Source organism: Lontra canadensis, unplaced genomic scaffold, assembly GCF_010015895.1.
Source record: "Lontra canadensis isolate GAN:19392208 unplaced genomic scaffold, GSC_riverotter_1.0 scaffold122, whole genome shotgun sequence".
NCBI classification, from domain to species: domain Eukaryota; kingdom Metazoa; phylum Chordata; class Mammalia; order Carnivora; family Mustelidae; genus Lontra; species Lontra canadensis.
The window spans coordinates 5,097,844-5,125,080 of record NW_022631116.1 but is presented as its reverse complement, the minus strand read 5'-3'; the positions used below and the strand labels follow the sequence as shown (position 1 = coordinate 5,125,080).

Sequence of the window (27,237 nt, the reverse complement as noted above, 5' to 3'; positions counted from 1 at the left end):
GTGGGAGTCAGTGATGGCTTGTTGTAGGATCTGGAGCTGTGCTGTCCCGAACCCCAGGCACTGGCCACGTGTGTTGTTTGTAATGACTTTGCAGTAGAATAAAGAACCCAGTTTCCTGGTTGCCTGCGTGACTTCGACCTGTAATGGACCGTACTGATACAAATGACAAAAGTCCGCGTCAGAGACCGTTTCCAGCTCTCTGTGGTTAGTGTCTGGTTGGTTGGCAGGCTGCTCAATGACTGTTGGAGAATTGGTCTCACAGCTGTTGCATCTGTCAGCTCAGTAACAGCCCTTCAGTGGCAAGCGCTCAGCCGCCTCCAGAAGAGCTTCCTCAGTGTTCTTTAGAGGTGTTGAACCTGGTCACCCAGAGAAGGAAGTGAGGTCCGACCTTACACACTTTACTTCTTGTTCTTCGGAAGAGTAGGTCTTCCCACTTGGAGTTAGTTCTCTTCTCCAGCTGAACTGAACTCATACCCCTTGTAAGAAACATTTATCCTATAGAATTCCGTGGAATTTGAGCAGAAATTGTGTACAGACTTCTCAGAGTTCTCTCGTCCTCCTCAATCAGGTGTGGCGGTTCTCCTTTTAAATTGCACAGCATTTGGTTTATGTCTCTCAGTATGACCGCAAACCGCATCTGTTATCGATGTGTTTACTATTTTGTGTTATGGCTTTTTATCCCTCCTGTTAAGGCACACTCCTGGTGAGTTTTTCTAAAGTGAACACACTCCTGTCCTTGTGGACTGCACCCAGTACTCCACATGATGTCCCCTGCAAGCCCTTTCCTGCCGCTGCCCCCATCCGCCCTTCCATAACCAGCTGGTGACCTTTGCCTGCCTCAATACTTCATATGACTGAAACCTGCAGTACGTGCTTCTCTGTGGCCAGCTCCCTCTGTGTTTGCTTCTGGGATTTGTCCTACTGTGAGTTCCTTCAGTGCTCTGGTCATTCCCCTCACTGTACCACAGTTTATTCTTTTTGCTTCTGCCAAATATTTTTATTTTCAGGTTTGGGTATTACAGTTATGATATTCCTTTGTGTGTCTTCTGGTGTCCTCGGTATACACACTTCTCTCATGTATGTCGGTTTCTTTGGGGGATGTTAAGGTTTGGATGAGGTGGTGCTTGTTGGCCAGAGTTCTTTGTTCTAAAGGTAACCTTTTCTCTTTTAATCAACAAAAGTAGTCTCTGGGGTGATACTTTGAAACTAAATATCCTCTGCTCCATTGTACAGACATCCAGACCTATGTAGACACGTACACACATGTACACATGCATATAAGAAATTTAATGTATCTGGGGCGCCTGGGTGGCTCAGTGGGTTAAAGCCTCTGCCTTCGGCTCGGGTCATGATCCCAGGGTCCTGGGATCGAGCCCCATATCGGGCTCTCTGCTCAGCAGGGAGCCTGCTTCCTCCTCTCTCTCTCTGCCTGCCTCTCTGCCTACTTGTGATCTCTGTCAAATAAATAAATAAACAAAATCTTAAAAAAAAAAAAAGGAAATTTAATGTATCTTTTTATTGAGGTGAAATTCACATAAAAATTAACTTTGAAATGAGCAATTCAAAAATAAATAAAACGAACAAGTCACTGTGTTCATGATGTTGTACGATCATCACCCCACATCTGCAAAGTTTCAGATCACTTTTTTTTTTTAAGATTTTATTTTTAACTGATCTCTGCACCCAGCATGGGGCTCGAATTCAACCCTGAGATCAAGAGTGGCATGGTCCTCCTACTGAGCCAGCCAGGTGCCCCCAAGTAACTTTTATCCTCCCCATTCCCTCTTCAGTCCTTGGTGGCAGCCTCTGATTTCTGTTCTGTCTCTACAAAGAACTAATATTCTTCATATTTCATGTGAATGGAATCACACTACATGACTTTCAGTGTCAGCTGCTTTCACTAGCTTTATGTTCTCAACGTTCATCTGTGTTGTTGCAGTTTCATTCCTTTTTTATGACTGAGTAATACTCCGTTGTGTGGCTATACTATATTTGCATATTCGTTCATTCATTGATGGAAATTTGGGGTTTTTCTTCTCCCTTTTAGCTATTGTGAATGACTCAGTACTTTTCTCTCTGTGGTTTTAGCATCTGGTGATCATTGCCTGAATCCATTATTACGGTGTTGATTAGAAAATGAAGATTTTGCGTGTGTATTTTTGTCTTTCCTACTACATTGATTAGATGGAATTCTCTAGGGAAGAAGACCATTAAGATACTGTGTGTGTGTGTTTGTGTAGTATTAGTATCAGAATAGACTTGAGAATTCTTTTTTATTTAGTATATAATCTATTCTTGTTGTTACTCATTTTTATGCTCAAATTGTACCAAAATTGTCTAGTGGGAATCCCTTAAGCGGGCTCCCATTGTTCCTCACGTGTCTCTCTTGGTGTTGGACTCAGTGGCTTATAAGAGGTATCCGTTGATGTCCATTATTGTATAGGAAGCATGAATGAATTAACTGTTCGTGGCTAGGGGGTGTGGCAGGTCATTGGTGTTTATGGATAATAGATTCATGACCTATATCCACGGTGAACATGCCAGGGGAGCTCCAGTTAGTAAAATCTAATGTGTGCCTTAACATGAGTATCGAGCATGGGCTTTATTTATTTATTTTAAAAATTATTTTATTTATTTATTTATTTGAGATCAGAGAGTGTGTGCACATGTACACGCATGCAGGGGGAGAGGGAGAGAGAGAATCCCAGGCAGATTCCACACCCAGTGCAGAGCCCAAGACGGGGATCTCTCACGAGAGATCACGACCTGACTCGAAATCTAGAATCAGATGCTTAACCGACTGAGCCACCCAGGTGCCCCGACCATGGGCTTTATTTAAATGAAAAATACCTAGCTGAAGTGTGAGTATGTGTGTGCATTTATTTATATTTGAGGCTTTCTTCCCCTGACCCGGTGGCTTCGGGACATGATCGGTTTCCGTGTTTTCCGTTGGAGCTCTCTGCTTCCTTACAGTTGCCGTAGTGTTTGTGCAGCTGACTTCTGGAGGATCTTTTTCCTCAGACAGGTTTCTCTTCCATGAAATTCAAAATATTTTTACATTGAAAGTTCAGGGCTTACCTTTTATCTTTTTAAAAAACTTGATCCGGGGGCGCCTGGGTGGCTCAGTGGGTTAAAGCCTCTGCCTTCGGCTCAGGTCATGATCTCAGGGTCCTGGGATTGAGTCCCACATCGGGCTCTCTGCTCAGCGGGGAGCCTGCTTCCTCCTCTCTCTCTGCCTGCCTCTCTGCCTACTTGTGACCTCTGTCTAATAACTAAATAAAATCTTTAAAAAAAAATAAAATAAAAAACTTGACCTGGGTTTTGAGGCACCCGGCTGGCTCTCTTGGCTGAACATCCAGATCTTGATTTCAGCTCTCGTCGTGGGATGGAGGACCAAGTCGGGCTCCGTGCTCAGGAGCATGAGCTTGAGTCTGCTTGAGGACTCCCTCCCTCTGCCCCTACCTCTCTCTCTCTCTCTCTCTCTCAATAAATTTTTTTTTTAAGTTTTTTTGTGTTTTAAGGCAAGATTGTGTTAGTTATGTAATTATCCAGTAAGCTTGTATTTTCAAGGTAATGGTATTCTGGAATTTTTTTTGTTACATAAATAGAATTGGATTTACTGTTTTAAGTACATGGAAGATTTTTTTTTAAAGGTTATTTATTTATTTATTTATTTATTTGACAGAGAGAGAGAGAGAGAGAGATCACAAGTAGGCAGAGAGGCAGGCAGCGAGAGGGAGAAGCCGGCTTCTTGCTGAGCAGAGAGCCAGTCGTGGGGCTTGATCCCAGGACCCTGAGACCATGACCTGAGCCCAAGGCAGAGACTTAACTCACTGAGCCACCCAGGTGTCCCATGGAGGAATTCTAAATATCAGTTTTTTTAAATATCCTGAGTGATGGGATGCCCAAGTGGCTTAGTTGGTTAGTGTCTGCCTTTGGCTTGGATCATGATCCTAGCATCCTGGGACCGGAGTCCGCATGGGGGGTGTTTGCTCCGCAGGGAGCCTGCCTCTCCCTCCACCTGCTGCTCCCCCTGCTTGTGCATGCTCTTTCTCTCTGGAATATAAATAAATAAAATCTTTAAAAATAATTTAAAAAATATCCTGAGTGATAAAAATAAAAGACACCTCTTAATCTTTCCTCTTATTCAGTGTTTTGTGTCTGTAATTGTAGTGAATAGTAAATGGATTCCCACTCATGGTTATAACTAAATCTCCAGGAATCTCTCGCTTACAGTATTTATAGCTAAAGGGAAATTTTTCCATGATGCCTGGAAGTACCACTTGCTTACATCAACTATAGCTAAATGTGTAATTTAAAAATGTCCCCTATATTCCTAAAAACAATTATGGTTACCTAATTTCTTTGATTTATCATTAGAAGAATCAATAGATATAACTACTATTTCTACTAATACGGCATTTTATTCATTTATTTTTTTGTTTTTGTCTTGAGGATTTATTTATTTGAGAGACTGCACAAGTTGGGGACAGGCCAGGGAGAGGAGCTCGTCTAGTTTGTCTTCTGACTTTGGGCTTTGGCCATAGGGCTCTGTGCTGGTTGAGGCGCCATCCCTGCCCAGGTAATGTGCACTTGCTCTGCTTCCCCCAGTTTACGCTCGCGGCTTCCCTGCAGGCAGTTACCAGCTAGGTGAAAACATTGATTCATGTTTTAGGTAAATATGGTTTGAGCCTCGTCCCCAGAGCCTCTCCTCCCTCCGTGCCACCCATTCGAGGTGATTGCACAGCCTGTCACCACATGGCTTGGCACCTGACTTGATCTTGTGCGTGCGGTGGGAAACTTGGGGCTGCCTCCAGGCTGAGGGGCCGCTTGGGGTTAGGCACGTCCTTGTCCACATTCTGTGTGTGTCACACACACACACACACACAGGCTTAGTGGTCAAACATATACACTAGTAACTTCCAGAAGAGCCCAGAACCATCCCCAGCGGGCGGTGGTGAGCCTTGACTGGGGTATGGCATCTTTCAGATGTGGCCACTTTCAGCCCACGGCCCGGTGTCTGGTGCCTTCAGCGGGTAGTGTGGAGTGTGTGTGTCGACAGCGCGCTCTGTCTTAACCTTCCCCTTCCCGGTACCCAGTTTATTTCCTCCTGGCCCAGCTCCATGCCCCCCTATCACAGAGGAAAATCCGACACCAGGGCGTCGTCTCAGAGGCCGGAAATTCACTTTGATGCCTGTAGGGAGTTTAGAGTTACTACTACAGTGTCGAGGTCATATTGTGCTGGAAACAGTGGTGTTTTGGGGTGGTTTGGGTGTGTAAGAATTATCACTGCTCACATGGGCTGAGATTACAAATTTAGGTTTCTGCGGTCTAACTCTTGGCAACAAAGTTTCTTTTTCTTGTTATTCTGTATCACTTTGACTCATGTCCTCTCTACTGGTTGATGGATGGCTGCTGAATTGGCTTTGGTGGTGGGAGCTGGAATAGCAAACATACAGTGATGTCCCTGGCAGGGGTTGGCAAGGCTGCGAGTTGCTGGTCTGAAACGGGGACAGGAGCCGAGAGCGTTGGTGGCTCCCCGTCAGGGCTCAGGCGGAGACTCCTAAAGCTTCATGTGGCAAACCTCTGAGCAGCCTGCTGGGTTTGGTAGTTGAGGCTGTGGGCTGAGCTTTCTTACGTGGAGCTGATAGTTTTGAGCTAAATGAGCTGGAGTACCCTTCGGAGCCGTTGAAACTCTTGTTGAGTGAGGCTCATGATACCGTGATTTCTGATACCGTGATTTTGCTTCCTCCCGTCGCCATGTCCGTTACCGATCACTTTGCTTGGCCACTCTCTCTCCGAGGGCACCTGGTTTCTAACTCTCTGCTCTCAATTTCAGGCGAAGTCGTGCGTCTGCCACGTCTGTGGCGTCCACCTGAACCGGCTTCACTCCTGCCTGCACTGTGTCTTCTTCGGCTGCTTCACAAAGAAACACATCCATGAACACGCCAAGTCCAAGCGGCACAACCTGGGTGAGCCCCCCTCCCCCTACGCATGTCCCTGGTGCAGCGTCCCCCACCGGCCCTTCTGATCCCTGCCCTGGGGCTTGCGGCAGCCCTCTTCCCAGGGGCTGCTGTGAAGTTCCGCTGAAAGTCAGGGCCGCTGAAACACGTGGGACTCCCAGGGCCGATGGACCTACTAGCTTGCTTTCAGGCATCGGAGTTGAAGTTCATATTCTGTGTAACTTGAAATGATAAACTACGAAGGCTCACTGTTCCGGATCTTTCTTTTTAACGCAGCCTCAGAGCCATCTTTCCCTCTGAAAAGCATGGTTAGGTACTTGATGAACTGAAAATTTGCAAAGAAAGATCTTGGATGCAGTGTTGGGTTACTGATGTCGGCATGGACGACGACCCGGCCGAGTGGCTTTTACTGCTTTCTGTGATGGATTCTCACTGTTCTTGATAACCCAGAGCCATGGAAAGGCTAACAGTAGGGTGGTGTCGAGATAAACTTAATGTTTTTTATACTTAGAAGTTCCAATTGTCCCACATTCTGGAAGTTACATAAAGCAAAATTTTGTCCTTGGCTTTATTTCCGTGCTCCTTAAATGTTTCTCTGCTTCAGAATCATGTTTTAAGTGATGGTGAGCTTAGGTCCAGGCCAGAGAAACTTCATGGGGGCTCAGCAACTCCAGTTAAAGCTCTTTTCCGGTCTTTTAAAATAGTACAAATGGAATGTACTAACGGAGTCCTCCCTCCGGGATGGCCCCACTTGTCACGAGAACTCACAGAAAGCACTGGTGAGAAGGCTGCTTGCTGCTAGGAACGAGGGGCTCGAGTTATGATGAGCTGATTGGCCTTTTTGGAAAGAGAGCTAATGGGGCCAGTAGTGCTCTCATGAATTATGTCCCACAGAGGAATGAGGTCGCCGGTGATCTCTTATACTGGCTAACCCGATGGAAAAGACCCTCCTCGGGACAGTGTGGAGGTGTTAAAGTTGTCTAGTATTCACTTAATGTACATACGTGCTTTTATAATACAGATGAAGGATATTCCTGCCATGTCTGATTCTCGCACCAGACCTGCTCGGGCCATGCTGCTGTCATGCCTGGGATGTGATTTCATGTGGGTAAAGGGTTGTGGAAGATTGCATATACATTTGCACTTAGAAAAGGTATCTGAAGAATCTTACTGTTACCCGAAGTCATCTCTAAAAGTCACTTCAGAAATTTATTCATTTCGTCGTCCTGATTGATAAACCCTGCCTCTACTTTTCCAGGATGAATAAGTTCTAGAAAGTTTGCTTTCAGAAACAAAACCTTGAAAGGGGAGAAAGGTCCAGTTCTTTGCTGTATTAAGTCCATGAATTTATTGAAGATTCTGTGTCTGTGTGTTTAACCAAGGTAGAAATTGGTTTTCTGTCCAGGTAGAGAGGAGGGCACAGGAGAGGGAAGCTGAAGTGAGGAAGTGACCTGGGGCAGCCCGACTCCCACCTTGTCCTCTGGTCTCTGTCTTTCCAACTTGTGGGAGCACCTGCCCGCCCTCCATTCTGGGCATCTCACTGCCTCTCCTGCCCGTCATCTCCTGAGCAGCTTCTAGGCTGTCGACATTTTGGGCATCATTTTATACAGAGTATTTTGTCGGATGTCCAAGGGCAGGATAATGGAGCAGTGCTGTGAGGACTGAGGAACCTTGATTTCCTTGTGGTCAGGTTCTTCCCCTCCCAGGGGACACTCAGTAGTACAGTGTTGGGACTGGAAATGGATTATTGGGAAAATTCTCAGCAGGCGTCTGGTTTTTAGTTGGAGTAGCGAAAGAGGCCTAAACGGAGTCTTCTCTGAATGTTGTGGGTGATGCGCTTAAGAACAGTGTTAGTAGCAGTAAGGTCATTGTCACGGGTCTTGCGGAGGGACGGACGAGTAAGGTGTGGGACGAAAGGAGGGTCTGACGGCAGTCTGATGGAAGGTTCTACTTCTTTGTCCATCCTACCCTATAAAGTTGCCTAAATTTAACGTAATAGATACACACTTCAGGCAAGAGAGCTTCCGCTCATTCGGGATAGCCCCTCCGATAGGCTGGTGTCCTTCCACCGGGACTGGTCCGTGTGCTCAGCCGGCTGCTGCAATTCCAGCGGAATGCGGGGCCTGCTGCGGGAGTGTGGGCGACCGACTCGGAGCTGTTGGATTTCATACCTTCTAGTTTCTCAGTTTCTCTAGTTTCTTTTTATGGCAAGTCACGCGGTGCTTAGATTTTGCCACCATAAGCCACAAAGCTACAAAAGTAATGCCTTTAGCCTCGTTCCGTGTGTCTTAGAAGAGTTACTGTAGTAAGAGCATGTGCTGGTGGCGGCGGGATTTCAGCCCACTTAGCACCGGGTAGTGTCGCCCTCCATTCCCTAGTCACCCTGTGACGCAGGGAGAAGGCCCTCGCGTGGTGCCTGCAGGCGTGATGCCTGTGTCGGCCGTGGCTTCGGGCATTCCCAAGGAGGCCAGTGTACCCCGACCTTGACGGTAAAATAATTTTCCAAGGGAACTACCTTGCCCGTAGGTGTTGCTTTTACATTTTATTTTGAGGTGGGATTCACACAACGTACAGTCCAGCTGTTTAAAGTGTGAGGCTCGGTGGCCTTCATTCACCCACCACCTTGTGCAGCTGCCGTCTCTCCACTTTCCATCTTCTCAGAAGAACAAACTGCCTCCAGGAATGAATTCTCCCCCCACCCCGCCGCCAGAGATAGCCAGTCTGCTTTTTGTCTCTCTGGATTTGCCTATTCTGAATATTTTATAAAAGGAATGATGCAGTAGATGACCCTTTGTGTCTCACTTCGTTCCCTTAGGTTTTCGGGGCGCGTCTGTGCTGCGGTGGGCATCAGGAACTCGTTCCTTGGTGTGTGCTTGAGTAATCACTCATCGCGGGGATCTTCCGTGTTCTCTTCATCTTTTTGACCGTTAATGGACATTCATCAGGTGGTTCCCACCTTTCGGCTCTTCCGAGTAATGCCACACAAACGCTCACGTACAAGTTTCTGTGTGGACAGACGTTTTCACTTCTTTTAGGTCTGTTCCTAGGAGTGAAACAGCAGGGTCATGTGGTAAGTCTGCTGAGTGTTTGTGAGGCCGCCAGACTTTCCCACAGCGGCTGCACGGTTTTCTCTCCCCACCAGCCTTGTATGAAGGTTCCAGTTTCTCCACATGCTGGCCAACACTTGCTTTCTTTTTTTTATAGTAACTCTGGCCATTATGATGGTTGTGAAGTGGTATCTTATTGTAGCTCTGATAGGCATTTTCTCAATGACCAGGGATGTTAAATGTTTTTTTCATGTGCTTCTTGGTCCTTTGCATACCTTCTTTGGAGAAATATCTATTCAAGTCATCTGGTCATGTTTTTAATTGGGTTGGGCTTTTGATGTTGTACTTTGAGGTAAATATATATGTATATATATTTTTATTTTGGAAATCTGTCTCTTCACACACCCTCACACACACCTCTTGGAGATAGCTATCTCTCTCTCTCCTGGATACTGAACTCTTAGCAGATACATGCTTTGCAGATATTTCCTCCCATTCTGTAGGGTGTTTTTTCACTTTATTAATAATGTCCTTTGAGGCACAAAGTCCACTTTTGATGAAGCCCAATTTGTCATTTTTTTTTTCTTTAGTTGCTCATGTTTTTGGTGTCACATCTGAGTCCATTGCCAAATGAGATCATGAAGACTTGACCCCATTGGGTTTTCTTCTGAAAGTTTTTACTTGTAGCGATTTATTGCAGTTGCTAACCCATTCTGAGTCTGTGCTTGTATGACAGGAGGGTAAGGATTGAGCTTCCCGCTTCTGTTGGTGGGTGTCTGGTCGTCCCATCACTGTTGGTGGAGGAGGTTGGTCTCCCCCCACTGAGTGGTCTTGGCGTCCGGTTGGCTCCATTAGCCTCACACAGTGAGTAGTGGTGCATTGGGTGTGTAAAGGTGCCTGGAAGAGGAGCTTGTTTAGGTGGACTTGAACACACATTAAATAGTTACATGCCTTCCCCAGGCTGGTAGTTGTGCTGTTGGCTGTATGGCCGTATGCCTGCTTTTTTTTTTTTCTTTTTTTCTTTTTTTGAGACTGACTGACTTATTTGAGAGGCGGGAAGGGGCAGGTGGAGAGGGAAGGAGAGAGAATCTGGAGCAGACTCCCCGCCGAGTACAGAGCCCGCTGTGCCGTGCTGCTCGCTTCTCGTGTGTGTCAGCGAATGCGTCTGCTTTCCTGAAAATGCCTGGCGCCCTCACTGTAGTCTGCCTCGGGCTCTGCTGCCCCCATGCTGGGAGCTCTCCCGTGCAAGGCGTACAGTGCCAAGGCGCAGCTGCGCTCCCTGTGACAGCTTTGATGGGGACTTTGAAGGAATTTGTAGGAATTTTGTCAGTTTGGGGGTGAGAGATGAGGGGTGGATGTGGGAACCTTGAGCTTTAACACGGCTGCTTTAGAGGACTTTGCAGATCCGTCACAAAGCGACTGATCTGTGTCCTGGCAGCTGAAGACTCGGAGTACGATACAGGCGGCAATCGTGAAGACAGTGCGCTAGGCGTGCTGTAACATTATAAAAGCGCCACACGAGCCTCTGAGCTATTCGTGCTGTAACCATCACCACGTACCAGAGGGAAGCTGAGGCCTGGGGAAGTAGAGTGATTGGTCACAGGCAGGATCCATCCCGGTACTCTAAATCTGTGCTCTATCCGCTCCACTGCCCCTCAGACACCTTCCACTGCGTGGTGAATCCAAGCCAGAAAATATTATTTTTATTTGTTGAATTGAGACACCTTTCTTCCGGGTGCTTAAAGTAAAGGACTTTATCTTACTTTATAATGAAGTAATTAGAAGCCAGTTTTTATGGATGATGCAGTTGAGAAAATGCATAAGATCTACTCAGAGGTGGGCAGGAGTCACCTGTGTGGGTCAAGAAGTGAAGATTATCTGGGTAGAGGATATTTTACCATCGTCCTTAAAGTAAGAGTAGGAAGTAGATGTTTCATTCATTTTTGTAATCACATCGGGAGTTGTAGATGTAGTAAAATAGTTAAAGCAGTCCAGGTGGCTTAGAATCCTTATGGGCTGATCATACTCAGTGAAAGGTTTCCCATTTTTTTTTTTTTTTTTCCATTTTACAGCACGAGCAGAAGCGGGGGATGTGTGGGAGGGGTGCTGAGCTTAAGGCAGGCGCTTACCTGGCTAAGCCACCCGGGTGCCCCTTCCCTTACTTTCAGAGACTAGGCGGAGGGTCCTGATACTTGAGATCCTTTGTAAAATACGGGTGTGATGCCTCCCATTTGCAGTCCGATCCCCTCAGCCTCGGAAGTCCCGAGCTCCCAGGGAAAATACACATCCTTCGCCTGCTTAGGGTAAAGGTCTGAAATGAGAGAGTGGGGACGTGGTGGAAACAGTAAAATGTCCAAAACACTCAGATGTTTCATGTGTGACCTTAAGCGTTACCTTTAAGTTCTTAATTCAATCTGATCTCTCTCCCCCGCTTCTCTCTCCAGCCATAGAGCTCATGTATGGCGGCATCTACTGCTTTCTCTGCCACGACTACATATATGACAAGGACATGGAAATCATCGCCAAAGAGGAGCAGCGCAGAGCTTGGAAACTGCAAGGTTTGGTTGTGCCTAGATTTACGTGTCTGCTTTGTCTCCTAGATGCCTGTCAAGGGCAGAGCTTATTAGGGAAAAGGTCAACATCTAGGGAGAAGGTCCGGGTTGGGAGATAGGACAGCTGTGGGGGGGTTTTGCAGTTTGGACTTGCTTTGCTGGGAAGAACCCCCCACACCTGCTCGCTTCCTCTTGTAGGCGCCACCCGAGGATCCGGGAGAAGCAGATGAGGTGACTGACTGACCAGACAGGAGCTCAGGCTCCCTCTGAAGGGGCCAGGGGATGGGGGGGTCAAGGCTGGAAATGCTAAGCCTCTCTTGGTGTGGTCTTTCTGGCAACCGGTCCCTCTCCAGGAGCCCCCCCAAGAGTCACCTCATTGGAATAAAGATGCTCCTAGTGCTCTTATCACTTAGGAAATCATAAGGGTTTGAGGAGCTCTGTGCCAGGAACCAGGGGTAGAGACCAGTATGTTTTCTCGCGGTAGCTCTGGTACCAGCGTGGGGCTCTCCGGTGCTTTCCCCTCCCTGTCCTCCCTTGTGGTCACATGCTTTCTTCATCGGATGCATAGTCGGAGAGACACACAGAAATATGTGGCTGTTTTCCCTATTGTTCATTTCTTATTGTTTCCTTGATGGTTTTCTAGTTTTCATTTTCAGCTGATGCTGGAACAGTAAGAGGGTTCCAACAGTGGGAGGTACGGTTGACCCCACTTGACCAGTGAGCATCTCTCCATGAATACAGCTTCCACTGTTCACAGAGAGAACATAGAAACCTGGTCTCTGCTTCACAGTTTTTGTCCTTAATTGCTCTGCTTTTAAGCAGCCCCATATTTTGAGAATGGAGCAATAGGAACAGGTGCTCTCCGTGATCACAATTGTAACAGATCTTTTCTGGAGAACAGTCTCTTTAACCAACCTCCTGTTCTTTTCTCCCTCAAAAATTTAGTAACATCACAACTAAGTCTGAATATATTACTTCTCTGGGAAGAACATTTCACTTACAGGAGCTCAGAAATGCGTGATCCAGAATAAAACAATTCTTCTAAAATCATTCTATAACTTCATGTGTCAGTGAGATAGAATGTCTTTTCAAGTTCATTGAATGTTGCAGAAATGTTAAGTCACATGGAACGGTTGTACGTATTAGGATGAGTTGTGACAATTAGCATCTGCACCATTGTCTGTGGTGCAGATCGTTTATGGGTACAGCTGTTTAACACGAGGTGTTTTCAAACTGTGTTTCGGCAAGTGCGTTTTCTCCCTGTCGCTTTCAGTCTTTTCACGGAGACCCCTCACCTCAGTGCCAAGTATAGCTCTTTTCGCCGGGGCTGCTGCAGTCTCTCTGCTCAAGGGTTAAAGGCTTGGCGGAAAACCCCCATATTGGCATTAGCGCTATGGTAGTGTTAATGGGAGGCGTTGCCCTTCTCACAGGAAACTGCTTATTCACCACACATTTTCCAAAAGAAACTCCCTTTAAGTGTTCTTTCTAGCCCGTTGCAATATAACATGGTCTGGAAGGACCTCGTGTTGTGGCTTCGAAACACACGCCGATCTAAGTGTTCTGTCACCATCGCTTTTATGTATAATCACACTTGATGAAAACTGGGCTTATGGCACCGGGACCTGTCTTCCATCTGCTTAGGCGTTGGAGAGAAGTTTTCAACTTGGGAACCTACCAAACGGGAGCTCGAACTGCTGAAGCACAACCCGAAAAGGCGAAAGATCACCTCCAACTGCACCATAGGTAGGTGGGAGACAGTGCTCGGAGCGGGGCTTTGTGACTACTGCCAGCAAGGCTGGCTTCTCTGGGTTTAAAAGTAGATGTAAATGGGAGGATTTCCTGGTGTGGTTCTCTTTAAGCCCTTGTATAAGGCCTTTATCGTTTGCCCCCCCCCCCAACTACTTCTGGAGCACCTGCAGCCCCCGGGGGAGGTGTGCTAGGTTTAGGGGGCCTCGTGGTAATGGACAGAAACAGTCCCTGTCCCGGGGCCGTGACAGTCTGTCCTGTAAGCGGACTCAACGTTTACCCTGCCCAGGTCTGCGAGGGCTGATCAACCTTGGTAACACCTGCTTCATGAACTGCATCGTCCAGGCGCTCACCCACACGCCACTGCTGCGAGACTTCTTCCTCTCCGATAGGCACAGGTGTGAGATGCAGAGCCCCAGCTCCTGTCTGGTCTGCGAGATGTCGTCGCTTTTTCAAGAGGTGAGCACTGTTGGCATGGGCGGCTTACCATTTCTGTAACTGCTTGTTGTGTTTTTCCTTTAAATAAAATCACGTTGACACAAGAAAGGAAGGCCGGTTTCTGAAACCTTACACAGTGAATAATGCGTGTGTTTCTTATGGGACGTTTTTCCCAAAGGGAATTGTCAGGGACCGTTGGTGTCGCTTAGAGGCGGCGTGCCGACTTGGAGGATGAGAAGAGCCCTTTGGAAGGGGACAGCCGGTGGAAGACATTTGTCTGTGAATACTGGGGTCTTTTCGCCCTCCCCTCATTGCCTGCTGTCCTCTGTTCTCAAAGAAAGTGGCCCTTTCGCCAGGCCTCCGTGTGCTTCACTAGAACGCCTCTGTCTTTGTGGTCCTCCGCCTCAAACAGCAGGTTCTGTTCTGCTTGGATCCTAGGCTGCTCTCAGCCCTGCCCGGGCTTGTGTCTGCGTCAGGCACTCCCAGTTCATCATTTTGGCTTATCCGTAGAAAACCAGCAGTGGGAAAGGACAAAATGATTTTAAAAGTCCAGTGAGTCCACATAAAGATGTTTAAAAAAAAAAAAAAAAAGGAAGGAGTTAAACAGAATCCTTTTTTGTCAGAGTAGCTGCAAGAAATTCTAGGTGGTTGTTAACAGATTTTTTATCGTGTGTGGTACTTCCTGCTGACAGTTGTTCCCCTTCCCCTCCCGTCTCTGGGAGCAGTTCTACTCCGGGCACCGCTCCCCCCACATCCCCTACAAGTTGCTGCACCTGGTGTGGACTCACGCACGGCACCTGGCGGGGTACGAGCAGCAGGATGCGCACGAGTTCCTCATTGCCGCCCTGGACGTCCTGCACCGACACTGCAAAGGTGAGGCTCCGTGCCCCCCACTTCTACCCTCCCCCCACCCAGGAGAGGTAGGGGGCGCTGTCGCACAATGGCAGGGGCAGGGAATCTTGTATATGGGACTTGTGTTCTAACTGTGTTGTTTTTCACCTTTAATACCCCAGAGAGGTTCTTCATAATTTGTCTTAAGAGGGGAGGGAACAGTTTGTGTTGTCTTCCGACCTTGCTGGGAGGAGAGGAGCATGGTGGTCAGTCCTGTAAAACCCGTAACAATGAACAGAGCTCTCCGTCCTTGATGGCCCTGTACGTCAAGTCCTTTGCTGCCGGCTTCCTCTCGGCCTGATTGTGAGGGGGCTGGTGTGCGGCTCCTCCAGGTTATCGTGGCCCCTGGCAGGCCAGAAACTTTCACATATGCTCCAAGTGCAGTTGTACTGTCAGCACTGGCTCCCTCCCTTCATGGTGTCTCCAGAAGGACTGGTCGTGGTGCTGCAGTCGCCGGAATGAGCTGAGAATACAAAACGGGACCTGCATGCTTGCCACTGCTTCCGTGACCCCAAGTCCTGTTCATTTTGGGTTCCAGCCAAGGGCTTTTTAAAAGTCTCTCTGGATCTCACTGGGTCTTGACTTCTTTCCCACAGCTTGGCCCCCAGAGCAGGGCAGCCTCCCCAGGGATCTCACACGTGGGTAGGTTTGGATAGGCTGGGGAAGGGGACATCGGGCAGCAGCTCTTTGGGCTCGAGGCAGGAGGTTAGGACTGAATAACAAGGCCCCGGGTCCCTCCTCCTGCCCTCCCTGTGGCGGGGCTCCCCGTCTAGAGGCCCTGTGCCCAAGTGTGCTGACACAGGATCAGGTGAGGGAGATTCTTGACCTTGAGTGTGGCTTGGAGTCTCCTGGAGGGCATGCTGCTATTTCTTTTCAGTGGGCGTGGCGAGGGTCAGCAGTTGTCCGGTTCACGGAGCACACTCAGGTGTAGCTGACGTGTGTCTGGGTGACCAAGTCACCTGCTTACCTGTGGCCCCTGGGTTGGAACAGCGGGTTTTGGTGATTCTTTTGGACCACAGTTCTGTTTTGCAGGCCACCGCCTGCTCCTGCTCAGCCTCTGTCCAGTTGTGGGGCTGCTCTCCCAAATGCCCATGTAGTGTGACATTACAACCTCGAAGCAAGCCAAACTCCAAATAAGATGGCTTGTTCTCATCAGCTGTGTGGCTTTGGGTTCTGGCTTTTTTATGTACTCTTTTCCTGAAAAACACAACCTTTCAGTGCTCGCCCGAGGAACCCAATGAACAGTGCTTAATAGTTTAGGTGAGGTTTGGCTTTCTAGTGGGAAGTGTAGCAGGCAGACCGAAAAGAGCCGCTGTGTAAGACTGTTAAGTTATCATTCCAAGCCCTTCAGGATAATCACGAGACTTCTGTAACCAGCAGGAGTCTGTCTTGAAAATCAGCTGCTTCCGATGCATTGCTGTGCAAACGTTCATCGGACAGAAACACGATACAGTGATTGGGACCCACTCGTCTGACGTACTCTGTTCCACAGGTCTCACGTGCGTGGCTTCTCCTGCTGGAGTAGGGTGTTCTGAGTCCTTCGGCCTTGCTGGCTGACTTGGCTGGGTCATGCTCCTGTGTGACTACAAGCATCGGGGACCGTTTGGCTTCTCTTCCTTTGTGGCTTCCTACATGTATTTTCCTGTGTCCTGACATTTTCTCCTATGAATTTGAAATCTTTCTGGATATGATTTTCTGCCTAATCTCTCTAGGCAGTGTGCTGTCAAAAGACCCAGTGGGCATCCTTTATTCCTAGGTAATAATTGCACTTTTTTGAGAAGAAACGTACATACAGATAGACCCAGTCTCTCCCCTTTGTCTGGTTCAATGGAAGTTCTATAGTATGTACTTAATGGTACAAATGAACACGTGTCGTGTTCCACATGTAAGCGCTATGTTCCTGTATCTGCACCCGAAGATATAAATAAAACCCGTACTGAGCTAGAGAGGATGGGAGTGGTACTTCTCTGGGGGCAGCTTCTTGGAAAGCGGAGCTGTTCATGAGGTTGCAGAGCCCTGGAGCTGATGGGGAAAACAACCCGGCGGGAGTCCTGCAGAGACGCTTTCTGAAGTCGGGCGCCTGACTGTGCAATGCAGGGGGAGAGCAGGCACGGCAGCGTGGGGTGCCCGCCACGGCAGGGCTCCTCAGTTGTCCTATGCAGGCAGACAGGAATCCTTAACTCTCCCCCCGTGACTGGGCGTTAGCTATATTTTGGTACCTAGATAGGAGCCCAGCGGATGGTAGGGAGTGGAGAAAAAAGAGCATTGAAAATAAGCTAGCTGGGTTGTTACCTCCTTTCCCGCCACGCCTCCCTGTTTGCATAAGGGTCCTTCTGCGCCCGTGTGATCATATTGGGCTTTGTGAGCCTCTGCAGCGAATGGCCTTGCACCTTGGGCCCATGGCGCTTGGAAGCCTGCAGACTCGGGCACAGGTGCATGTCACAGCTACAATCTCTCCCCAGGTGACGATAATGGGAAGAAGGCCAACAACCCCAACCACTGCAACTGCATCATCGACCAGATCTTCACGGGCGGGCTGCAGTCCGATGTCACCTGCCAAGTCTGCCAGTAAGTGTGAGGCTCCCTGCGTAGCCCCGAGCGTTCTTCTGGAACACGAGGGCCCACCTGGTCTGTGCTGACTAGACCTCGATGTGGGACCCTAGGTGCTGCTTATTGAACATCCTGGGAAGTTTTCAACCAACAACACGGTTGTGTTCTGGGCAGCTTTTAAAAGTTTAACTTTTAGAGCCGGAAGTTCAGTTGGTGCCCCACGGCTGTGCCTCCTTGGTGAGGTGGGATGGACCAGGCGTTTGGTTCTTACGAGGAGCCTGTGCAGCGGCAGCCAGATGTGAAGCAGGACGAGTTGAATTTCGGCAGCCAAGCCATCAGCTGTGTTGAGACGAAACAGCTCTGGCAGAGAAGACCCACAGGGGAGCGCAGCAGGTCGTCCGGAGCAGGGTCCCAGGGCCTTCTTTATGCCCATCCCCCCATCTCTGCCCTACAGGAGCCACATAAGCGAGCCCTGCCTTTCAGAGGGACTGGCGCACATGTGGGCGATCCTTGGCGCCTGTGCTCCCAAGTGTGTTGCATTTCACATCATGGTTTCTGTTTCCATGTTTTCCAGCGTGGGCTCCCTGATTGATGACGGCTGTAGGCTTGGCTCAGCATGCAAGAGCTTTGATTTCCTAGAGGAGGCAGTGTTGACCAGTGGAGGTGGCAGGAACCTTCCCTCCCGACCTCCACACACGCTCCTCTGTTTTTTATTCCATCTCAAGGTTTTTAAAAACCTTGGTCACGATCCACTCAAGTTATTTCGGAACCTCTGCCGGGTTCCCCCGTGCGGTTGGTAGAGGATAGAGGAGATGGCGGCAGGGGAGTGACTTGGCCTGGGTCAACGCACGCAGCGTTCTGTGATGGAGACGCCGTCGTGGGCAGCGCTCCAGTGTTTAGACTCTCCGTTTTAAAGAAGCTCCTTGTCAGCTCGGTGCTGCTGGATTCCGGCAGCAAGAGGTGGTCTCAGGTTTATGTCCTGTTTAAGTATCTGGAATGAAGCTCCCAACCTGTCCTTGAGTCCGTCTCTAAGAGAGAGACGGTTCTGTTCAGTCGAGGGCCCGTTTTTGCTCGGCCTTTTCTCCATGGGCAGCGCGCCTGGGGCTCTAGATTCCTACTGGACTCAGATGCTGCTGAGGTAGGCTCATCAGTTCAGAACTAACGAACACGGGCCAGGTTTCAGAAAACCCCAAAATAACCATGATGATCTTCTAGGTTTGGAAACTGTTGCTTTCAGAGCAGCCTTTGCGTCAAGTGGTTTACCTCCTCTTCCTCCGTAGGGCCCCTGGGGAGCCACGACACGTTGGGTGGGAGCTGTCTTGCGATGTCTGACCTTAATGTCCTTTGGGTGGACGAGCAGGGCTGTGCCAGGCTGCGGCTGCTGTGGGCCAGCTGCTGCCTCGGAGGCTGCATGGCCGTCTGCTCTCACCTGCATCTTTGTCTCCTCTTGCTTCTAGTGGAGTCTCTACCACCATAGACCCCTTCTGGGACATCAGTTTGGATCTGCCTGGCTCTTCCACCCCGTTCTGGCCCCTGAGCCCCGGGAGCGAGGGCAGTGTGGTGAACGGGGAGAGCCACGTAGCGGGAACCACTACGCTCACGGACTGCCTGCGAAGGTAAGAAGCCGCCGGCACCTCTGGAGATGGAGAACGGTCTTTCTGGGCCAGCACTTGTCTCTCTTGCCTTCAGGCTCTTGGAGGTACTGGTTGGTCAGGGGAGAGTCCGAAGAAATTCAGGACCGTCTGGGGCCCAGTAGAATTTTCTCTCATGTGTTGGGTATAGAAAATGAGATAGGACAGCCTGCAGGCGGCTGTAGGTGGTGCCCAGTGGCTCGGACAGTCTGTCCTGGCTCTGAAAGCCTGGCAGGGAGCCTGTGTGTGTTATAGCCGTGCTCCGCCCAGCCGGGTGACTGACCCAAGAGCTGAGGGGACAGCTCGGTAACGGTCACCGTGTGTGGCTGATAACCTGCCCTGGTGTCGGGCAGGGCCCTCTCTGTGGGCAACAGGCCTGTTGTGGTGCCGCGCCTGTCCGGTCACCTCGTCTCTGCCTGACACGAGTGCTGGATGTAGGGTACCGCTGCTGTCACCATGCTGGGGAAGCTCTCACGCAATGGCAGGGAGACTAGAGACCTTCCCTAAACTGTTCTAATGGTGTTTAGTGTTTTACAGCCTTTTTTTTTTTTTTTTTTACATTAATTAAAGGTCACTGCGGGCGTGTCCTTGGGCAGAGGGGCAGGCTTCTGGGTCTTTTATCTTGCTGTGTGTAGTCAGCAGGCTCAAAGGTGCATGCTAAGAATTTTTACTTTATTTATTTTAATTTTTTTTTTCAAAAACTTTTGTTTATTTGACAGAGATCACAATTAGGTAGAAAGGCAGGTGGGGAGGGGGAGGGGGGAAGCAGGCTCCCTGCTGAGCAGAGAGCCCCACGCGGGGCTCGATCCCAGGACCCTGAGATCATGACCTGAGCTGAAGGCAGAGGCTTAACCCACTGAGCCACGCAGGCACCCCTGCTAAGAATTTTTAAACGCGTCAGCTCCGTCACACTGATACTCCAGTTGTAAATGGGGCATCAGACTTGTAATTTGGAAACCAGATTTTGCTTTGGAAACCAAGCAAAATATCGGAACTGAAAAGCCCACCATTTTCAGAGGGAGTGTTGACAGCTCTGTTACACTCAGTCCTGTGTTTCGGCGACCTGCAGCTCTGCCCACCAAGCAGGCACAGAGAGGGCAGCTACACTTGGCCCACGGAGCTGTCCGGTTGGGGGCCACATAGGGCTGGTCAGTGGCCGAATGGCTGGGGAAGGGCAGAGAACGTGCATCTTGAGTTTGTGCTAACGGCAAAGGGACCCTTTCCGAGTTAGGCTGAGACCAGATTGCAAACCCGGCAGGAAGAAGTCAAGGTAGATGGAAATCCGTAGCTCCAGACCCTTGAGTCCTGTAGTGTTTCATGAGAGGGTAAGCAGTGGCCATCACCCTTCAGGAGCTGCCTCAAGGCAGTGCTCAGCCTGTATTCCTGGAGCCCTGCGGGCAGGAGGTGGACTCGGTGGGAGACAGAAGTGGTGCTGGTGATGGGGGGAGCCCTCTGCCAAGCCAGTTGCTTTCCTTGGTGTCCATGCTCCTCCTGTGTTGGCCTCAGGACGTGCCCTTGGCTCTTGTCAGTATATTGCTGTCTCTGCTTTCTGCTGTTCATGCTGTGGTTCCTCAGTCTGGATCGAAATGCAGCCTCTTCGGGGCAAGAGACTGCCTCGGTCTCCCTTCCTCTCCCGCCGTCACACCTGGCATGGTGGTGGTCCTCCACTGGACGTGTGCGTGAGGGTGCACCGGCTCAGACCGCTCGCAGGTGGCAGGAGCGGGCTCTGCTGAACTTAGGCAGAAAAAGGTACTGGGTGTCACCACATCCCCAGGAAGGCTGAAGAGGACCTAGCTCAGCAAACACGTGGTCACCGCGAGAGGCTTGCCCGCCATTGGCCTGCTCCTCTCGGGTGTAGCAGAACTGGGGCTCCTGGCCGGACCAATTCTTCCTGCAGATGCTTCTCAAGAGCGACTTTTCCAGATACAGAGCCCTCATTAAGAGTATCCAGCTGGCCGAGCCTAGGTCGGGTGCCCAAACTTCTGTGGTAACCTTCCATGAAGGAAGATGGGCCCTGCCTCCCAACTAGGTTTGGAAGTTCCCCAAACGGTAGGGGTGGCCTGGACAGATGGTTGAGGGAGCTCTGTGGTTCTTCCATCCTTTACTCACAGTTACGTGAATTTGAAGCCAAATCCTCTTTGTAGCTAATGTTGTCGGACATTTTCTTAGTGTCAAAGCAGGTTTGGTTGACCTATTTGGTGTCGGAAAGTTAGCATAGTTTGGCAGGGAGGATGAGTTTAGGGCACTGCACATGGAAAGAAAAAATGACCAAAAATCAGGAACTTCCCGAAGAATACAAAATGGGAAAACATCAAAAGAGGATTTTGGACTCCATATTTTAGACTGGACGGGAGTCTATCTGTTGCAGTGCGTGTCTGCAGGAGAAGCAGCGTGCTTACTGCTCAGGTGCTTAATTGGTGATACTTAGTAGAGAGGTTGTAACTGGCTGATGCTTGTGTACTCAGATTTGAGGCTAAGTAAAATGTTTCCACCCCCAATCTGACTTGACAAGCCGCAGAAGGCTGCGTCTTGGGAAGCTCAAACCTGTCCCAGGACAGAGTTCCTGGGGACTCCTTCATGGAAGTGTTCTTTGCAGCCTGGCTTGGTAGCTTTGTTGCCTCAGGGACTTTGCTTCCCACCATCAGACACCTATTTTCTGACTGCTTGCTGGATGGACAGAATCCTCTCCCTGATTTCTGCTCTGGGCTGGCTTTGGGCTTCCAGTTGTAAAAGTCCCTATTTTTCCTCAGTGCACAGTGCTCTCTCCACCCAGTAGTAACCCACAGTCTGAGTACTTGTCCCTGCTGTCAGTGCTGACTGGAGAAGCTCAGCTAGTCATCAGGGAAGCGGTTGTGGCCCCTGGCGTGTTCCTAAGCAGTTTGGGTGGGCTGGGGCCACACGGGTTTGAGTGGGAAAGCTGCATTACGGGGTTGTGTGTGGTGAGTCACGTTATTTCCAGAGTCTTCACTATAGACACGGGCACGTTTTTCTCTCTTCGGTCAGGTACCCAGTGTCCAAACTGCCCTGATAGTCTTTATAAAAAAGTATTCTGTACAGTTTGTTCAAGTCAGAATCCAGACTAGGTGTGCACATTACTTTGGTTGCAAATCCATGGCTTCAGCCCCTTCTTTGGTTGCCTTGCTCTTTCTGTGTTGAGAAGACAAGATTGTTTTTCTCAGAATTACCCACCCTGTGGACTTTGCCAATTGCATTTGTGGTCTAGTTCCTAGAGGCTGGGGCAGACAACGCTCAGATGCCTTGTCCCACATTTCTCCCTACGAGATCTGACTGCTCCCCTCGGCTTCCCACTTCCGGGGCACCTCCCGGGGCAGGTGGGGTCAGCTGCGGGTCACGAGGGGGCATCTTCTTGTTCTGGGAAGATGACGAATTTCCGACGGATAAACAGAGATTTCCAGACCCAGTCGTGAAAAGGTGAACTTTGTTTTTCAGCCTCAAACTTAAAAAACTTGACATAAACCGTATCGAAACGTCTGTTTTATGGGTAGCCACCCATGTGCCACATGGTTGCTGGCCTGCTCAGTGCAGCCCTGCTGTGTCGTGGTCGGTCTTCATCATTCCAAAACGATCATTTCCCCGTTTTTGTAAGAAATAACTGGCTAGGGCGCCTGGGTGGCTCAGTGGGTTAAAAGCCTCTGCCTTCGGCTCAGGTCATGATCCCAGGGTCCTGGGATCGAGCCCCACATCAGGCTCTCTGCTCAGTGGGGAGCCTGCTTCCTCCTCTGCCTCTTGAGATACTTGTGATCTCTGTCAAATAAATAAATAAAATCTTTTAAAAAATAAATAAATAAATAACTGGCTACCCTCTACAGAGTTCCCCCCCAGTGATAACATCTTCTAAAATTACAGTACAGTGTCATCAGGATATTCCTGTTGATGCTGTTGGGATGCGGGACAGTTCCATCCCCACCTGTCCCTACCCCCACCACTGCCTCGTAACCCGCGGCAGCCACGGGAGTTCTGAAAATGTCGTGTAAACGGAATCATAGAACATACGACCTCTGAAATCTCCCAGGCTCCCAGCCGTAGGTCTCTCGAGATTCTTTCAGCTTGTGTGTTTCTGTAGTTTGTCCCTGATTGTTGCCCCGAGTACTCCAGGGGTGGCCCGTAGCCGCTGCTTTAACGTCCACGCACGGGAGAGCACTGATGGCTGTCGGGTGTTCAGCTGTCACGGGTGCAGCCGCTCAGAGCGTTTGTGTACCATTGTTTGCATGAACGCGAGTTCTCGTTTTCCTGAAATTCAAATTGCTGGGTCTCACGGTCGTTAGAAAGTTACTACTGTTTCACAAGACTCTTAACTCAAAAGAAGAATTAAGACCGTTCTTGAGGTGTTAAGGGGAAGAGATGAAGGAAGAAATAGTTTGGTTTTTCTTTTTTTCATTGTGGAATTATAAACACTCCTAACTATGTGCATGTTTAGTAGGAAATTAACTCATGGAAAGTGATACAATAATGATTTTCTGTCTTTTCCTCTCCTACCTCTCCATCTTTTTTCCTTCTTCTTCAACTGTGCTGTGCACGTGTCCGGTAGATTCACCAGACCGGAGCACTTAGGGAGCAGCGCCAAGATCAAGTGCAGCGGTTGCCACAGCTACCAGGAGTCCACAAAGCAGCTCACCATGAAGAAACTGCCCATTGTAGCCTGTTTTCATCTCAAAGTAAGTTTTCTGGAAAGCAGACTCCCGCGGCAGATTCCGTTTTCAGCCCCTGGTACCACGGAGAACCTGTCGGTTTGGTGTAGAAAAGCACATTGTACAACTGCTGTGACTCTGCCCCGTCCTCGTTACGCCGAGGGGTTTGTGGTGAACCAGACTGGTTACTTCATGACGACAGTAGGACGTGAGTTACTCTCCTGGGGGCGGGGGTGAGCAATCTCCTCCTCTTCCTCCTCCCCAGCTTCCCCACCTTCCCCCCAGCACCAGAATTTTCTGGTTTCCTTTTACTTAAAAGCAAATGAGACCGTGAGCATTATGCCCTAGTCCAGGAGTCGGTCAGCTTTCTCTATAAAGGGTCAGAGAGTAAATATTTCAGGCTTCATAGCCTCTTTATTTTATGACCCTTTCAACAAAAACCCCCAGCCATGCCTGGCTTGCTGCCTGCATTTGGTGGCCCCAGTCTAGTCAGAGGAATGTCTTTGCCGAAAGGAACAGTAGGTCCCTTTTTGCTCCTGGAGCTCATGGATGTTGATTCTGTTTCCTTCCTCCTTGCCCTTCGCTGCGTTTGTTGTAAGATCACTTTTTTGCACACTTGGCGTCAGTCACTTTGAACAACCCCATCATCCCAAGACTCCATTTTTGAACCCCATAAATTAGATTTGTATAGATTAATACGCTGTTACTGAGTCTGTAAGCTCTAGATGTGGCCGAAGGGCAAGTCAGAAAGGCCATGAAAAGCCCACTTTTGGGAGTGTCCAGAGAAGCACCATCAGAGGAAACCCCTATAGCTTCATCCCTTTCCTTCTCTCCCCTCTCCCCTGTTTCTGTAGCGATTCGAGCACTCGGCCAAGCTGAGGCGGAAGATCACCACATACGTGTCCTTTCCCCTAGAGCTGGACATGACGCCCTTCATGGCGTCCAGGTATGAAAGGGTTTGGGCCGCTGTGTGATCAGGAGGGCTGTGGCTCCATAGGGTCCAGGATCGACTCCGGATCTGCGATCAGTCGGTGTAGAGGCTACTAGAAGCGCATTTGCTGAAACTGAATCGTTATCCTGGTCTTAACCCAGGACACAGAGGAGTTTCCTCAGCTTCGGGTTTTCCCCGGTGCTCCTTTAGCAGCCCTCAGTCGTGGCGAGCGGTTGCAGTGGGATCCCGGCAGGCCACGCTGCCACTGATGGGACTGATTTTGGATACACTAAGCAGTTTGTGTTGCAGTTATAGATTCAAATCTTGATATCCCAGACCACTTAAAACGTGCCCTCCGAACCTCCGCGGCACTCGCGCGTGCGTGAAATGTGCATTATCTCCTATAGCCTCTCTGACAGATTACCACAGCTTGGCTGGAAGCAGCCAAGGGGAGTCCGGTCCATCTGGGCCGGCTCTGCGCCTCGTGGCTCTGTGCAGCTTGGTTCTCCAGCTCCGGCCTCCGCTTCCTCACCTTCCCCTAGAAAGCAGAGCTGCTGGAAGAATTAGAAAGCACGTCTAAGGTGCACCGAATGCCACGTCCGGCGAAGGAGGCCCCAGCAGTAGTACCCAGGGGTACCGTCATTCGAGCCAGGCATCTTCTTGGTTAATTATTTTATTTTAAGATTTTATTTATTTATTTGACAGACAGAGATAACAAGTAGGCAGAGAGGCAGGCAGAGAGAGGTGGAAGCAGGCTCCCCACTGAGCAGACAGCCCAATGCAGGACTCGATCCAGGACACTGGGATCATGACCTGAGCCGAAGGCAGAGGCTTTAACCCACTGAGCCACCCAGGCGCCCCTGGTTAATTATTTTAAATGATGCTGAGGAAGTACTGTTTTTTTGTTACAGCAAAGAGAGCAGGATGAACGGACAGTACCAGCAGCCAACAGACAGTCTCAACAATGACAATAAGTAAGTGGTGCCTCGTGGGTGGGCGCGTCTCCAGCATGAGCAGGGAACATGTGACCACGGGTGGGCCATGCGGGGAGGCCCCCAATGACACAGCGCCTCTCTGTTTTGGCCGCTGGCCTGCTGCCTGTCTTGCTGCTCCTCTGCCCCTGAAACCTGAAACCCTCTTGGGGAAGGATTTTCACAAGCGCATCGTAAAGCTGCCCAATGTAGGAACCTGCCCCCTCTGCCCCAGCTCCTGCACGTGAGCAGGGTTCGCACTGGCCACGGCGCTGCTAGCATGAGAGCTCCGTGTCTGGATTTGGGGCCCTTTGGCCTCTGCCTCCACCGGCGCTGCGGTAAGGCCTCTGTTCTTTCCTTCACCCCCTGCTTACCGTCGCTGTGGGGGAAAGAACAAAGGACTGTGGGCTTACAGCATCCCCAGTGCAGCTTGCCGTCCCCGCTTCCACTGAATGTGGCTTCCGCAAAGCAGCTCGAGAGCTGGGTGGGCTGGGCGGGCTGGGCAGGCCTGTGTGCCTGCCAGGCTCCTGCTCTCGTTCCTGGGGTGTTCATTTGGGGTCCGTGGGCTACTTACCGTGCAGACTTCTGACTGCTTCTGATGGCGATTAGATTAAGTTCTCTGCTCCTTCTCTCCCCACTCCCGCGCTCCCAAACTAGGTACTCCTTGTTTGCCGTAGTTAACCACCAAGGGACCCTGGAGAGTGGCCACTACACCAGCTTCATCCGGCAGCACAAGGACCAGTGGTTCAAGTGTGACGATGCCATCATCACCAAGGCCAGCATTGAGGATGTGCTGGACAGTGAGGGGTACGTCTGGGCGGCCGCCGGCTCCCTGAGTATACATCCACTCCCACATGGAGGCTTGTTCTGGACAGGGTGCCAGCCTGGGTGGGCAGGTCGCTCTCCATGAACACCCTAACACCGGGAATGTGGGGGTGGTCATTTCTGTTCTCCGTGGCTTGAGCGGCCACGTGGGGTCTTGGGGAGCTCCTTTCTTCCTGACCCGCTTCATTCCTCCCTGGCCTTTTGCCCTCAAGTCCTTACTCGGCTTAAGACTCTCCATGGACCGCTCCCCAACCCCACCAGAGATGGGCTCAGATGGGGCCCAGAGCACTCCTGAGGCGTGTGCGCTTTGTATGGCCACCAAGTAGTGGGGCGCCCCTTGAGAGCCTTGTAGAATAATTTGTGTGCGAGAGGATAGCTTTGTGGGCACAGAGGCGGCCAGAGGAACCACCCAAAGGGGCGCATTTGGACTAGAAGCCTGGCAGCGAGGTGGATGGCGGGAGAAGCTTCAGGAGCTGTGGGGGCGGGACTAATGGACTCAGGACTTCCTGGCGGACAGGGGGGAGGACGGGCACTCGCCGTGGGCAACCTGCTGCCTAGCCAAGGCCCCTCCTCATCGGGGCCAGAACCCAGCCAGGCCAGCGGTCAGGCCGCCAGTGGGTTCTGAAACCCCTTGCGGGTGTCTCGGTGGTGAGGCGCGGTGTTGCTTCTGCCTCCGGTAACTTGGAGTGTCAGCGCGCTTCTTGTCTTTGCCTCCTCAGATACCTGCTGTTCTACCACAAACAGTTCCTGGAGTATGAGTAGCCTTACCTGCGGCTGGTCCCCAAAAATGAAGGCGATGAGTTGGCCAGCCTCCCAAGGTGATCTCCGCCCTCCCCGACTTCATGAAGCCACCCCACACACAGAAGTGCCCCCGAGAACATCGGATTCCCCTGCAGCCTGGGCCCAGCGGCGGCCACACGGGTGCGCAGGGTCGCGGCGTCCGCATGCACGGGCGCTGCACTCCGAAGGAGGCTCCGGGACCTGCACAGCAGACGCAGCGGACGCAGCGACATGGGGGGATGTGCCCTGCGTGGGGAGGGGCC

General features: G+C 50.3%; 1 protein-coding gene across 1 annotated transcript in view; it reads left to right on the top strand.

The window, feature by feature from the left end:
* The window catches only part of USP22 (ubiquitin specific peptidase 22), a 40,940-nt gene extending 13,963 nt beyond the window's left edge, over window positions 1-26,977 (top strand). The window contains exons 2-13 of the mRNA XM_032841224.1: window positions 5,840-5,972; window positions 11,455-11,568; window positions 13,204-13,305; window positions 13,598-13,767; window positions 14,472-14,619; window positions 17,100-17,205; window positions 18,645-18,803; window positions 23,368-23,494; window positions 24,322-24,413; window positions 25,310-25,372; window positions 26,027-26,176; window positions 26,914-26,977. Coding sequence (XP_032697115.1) covers window positions 5,840-5,972; window positions 11,455-11,568; window positions 13,204-13,305; window positions 13,598-13,767; window positions 14,472-14,619; window positions 17,100-17,205; window positions 18,645-18,803; window positions 23,368-23,494; window positions 24,322-24,413; window positions 25,310-25,372; window positions 26,027-26,176; window positions 26,914-26,956 — 1,407 coding nt within the window. The 3' untranslated portion in view covers window positions 26,957-26,977. The remainder of the gene's footprint in view (window positions 1-5,839; window positions 5,973-11,454; window positions 11,569-13,203; window positions 13,306-13,597; window positions 13,768-14,471; window positions 14,620-17,099; window positions 17,206-18,644; window positions 18,804-23,367; window positions 23,495-24,321; window positions 24,414-25,309; window positions 25,373-26,026; window positions 26,177-26,913) is intronic.
* The last annotated feature ends 260 nt before the right edge of the window (window positions 26,978-27,237 follow it).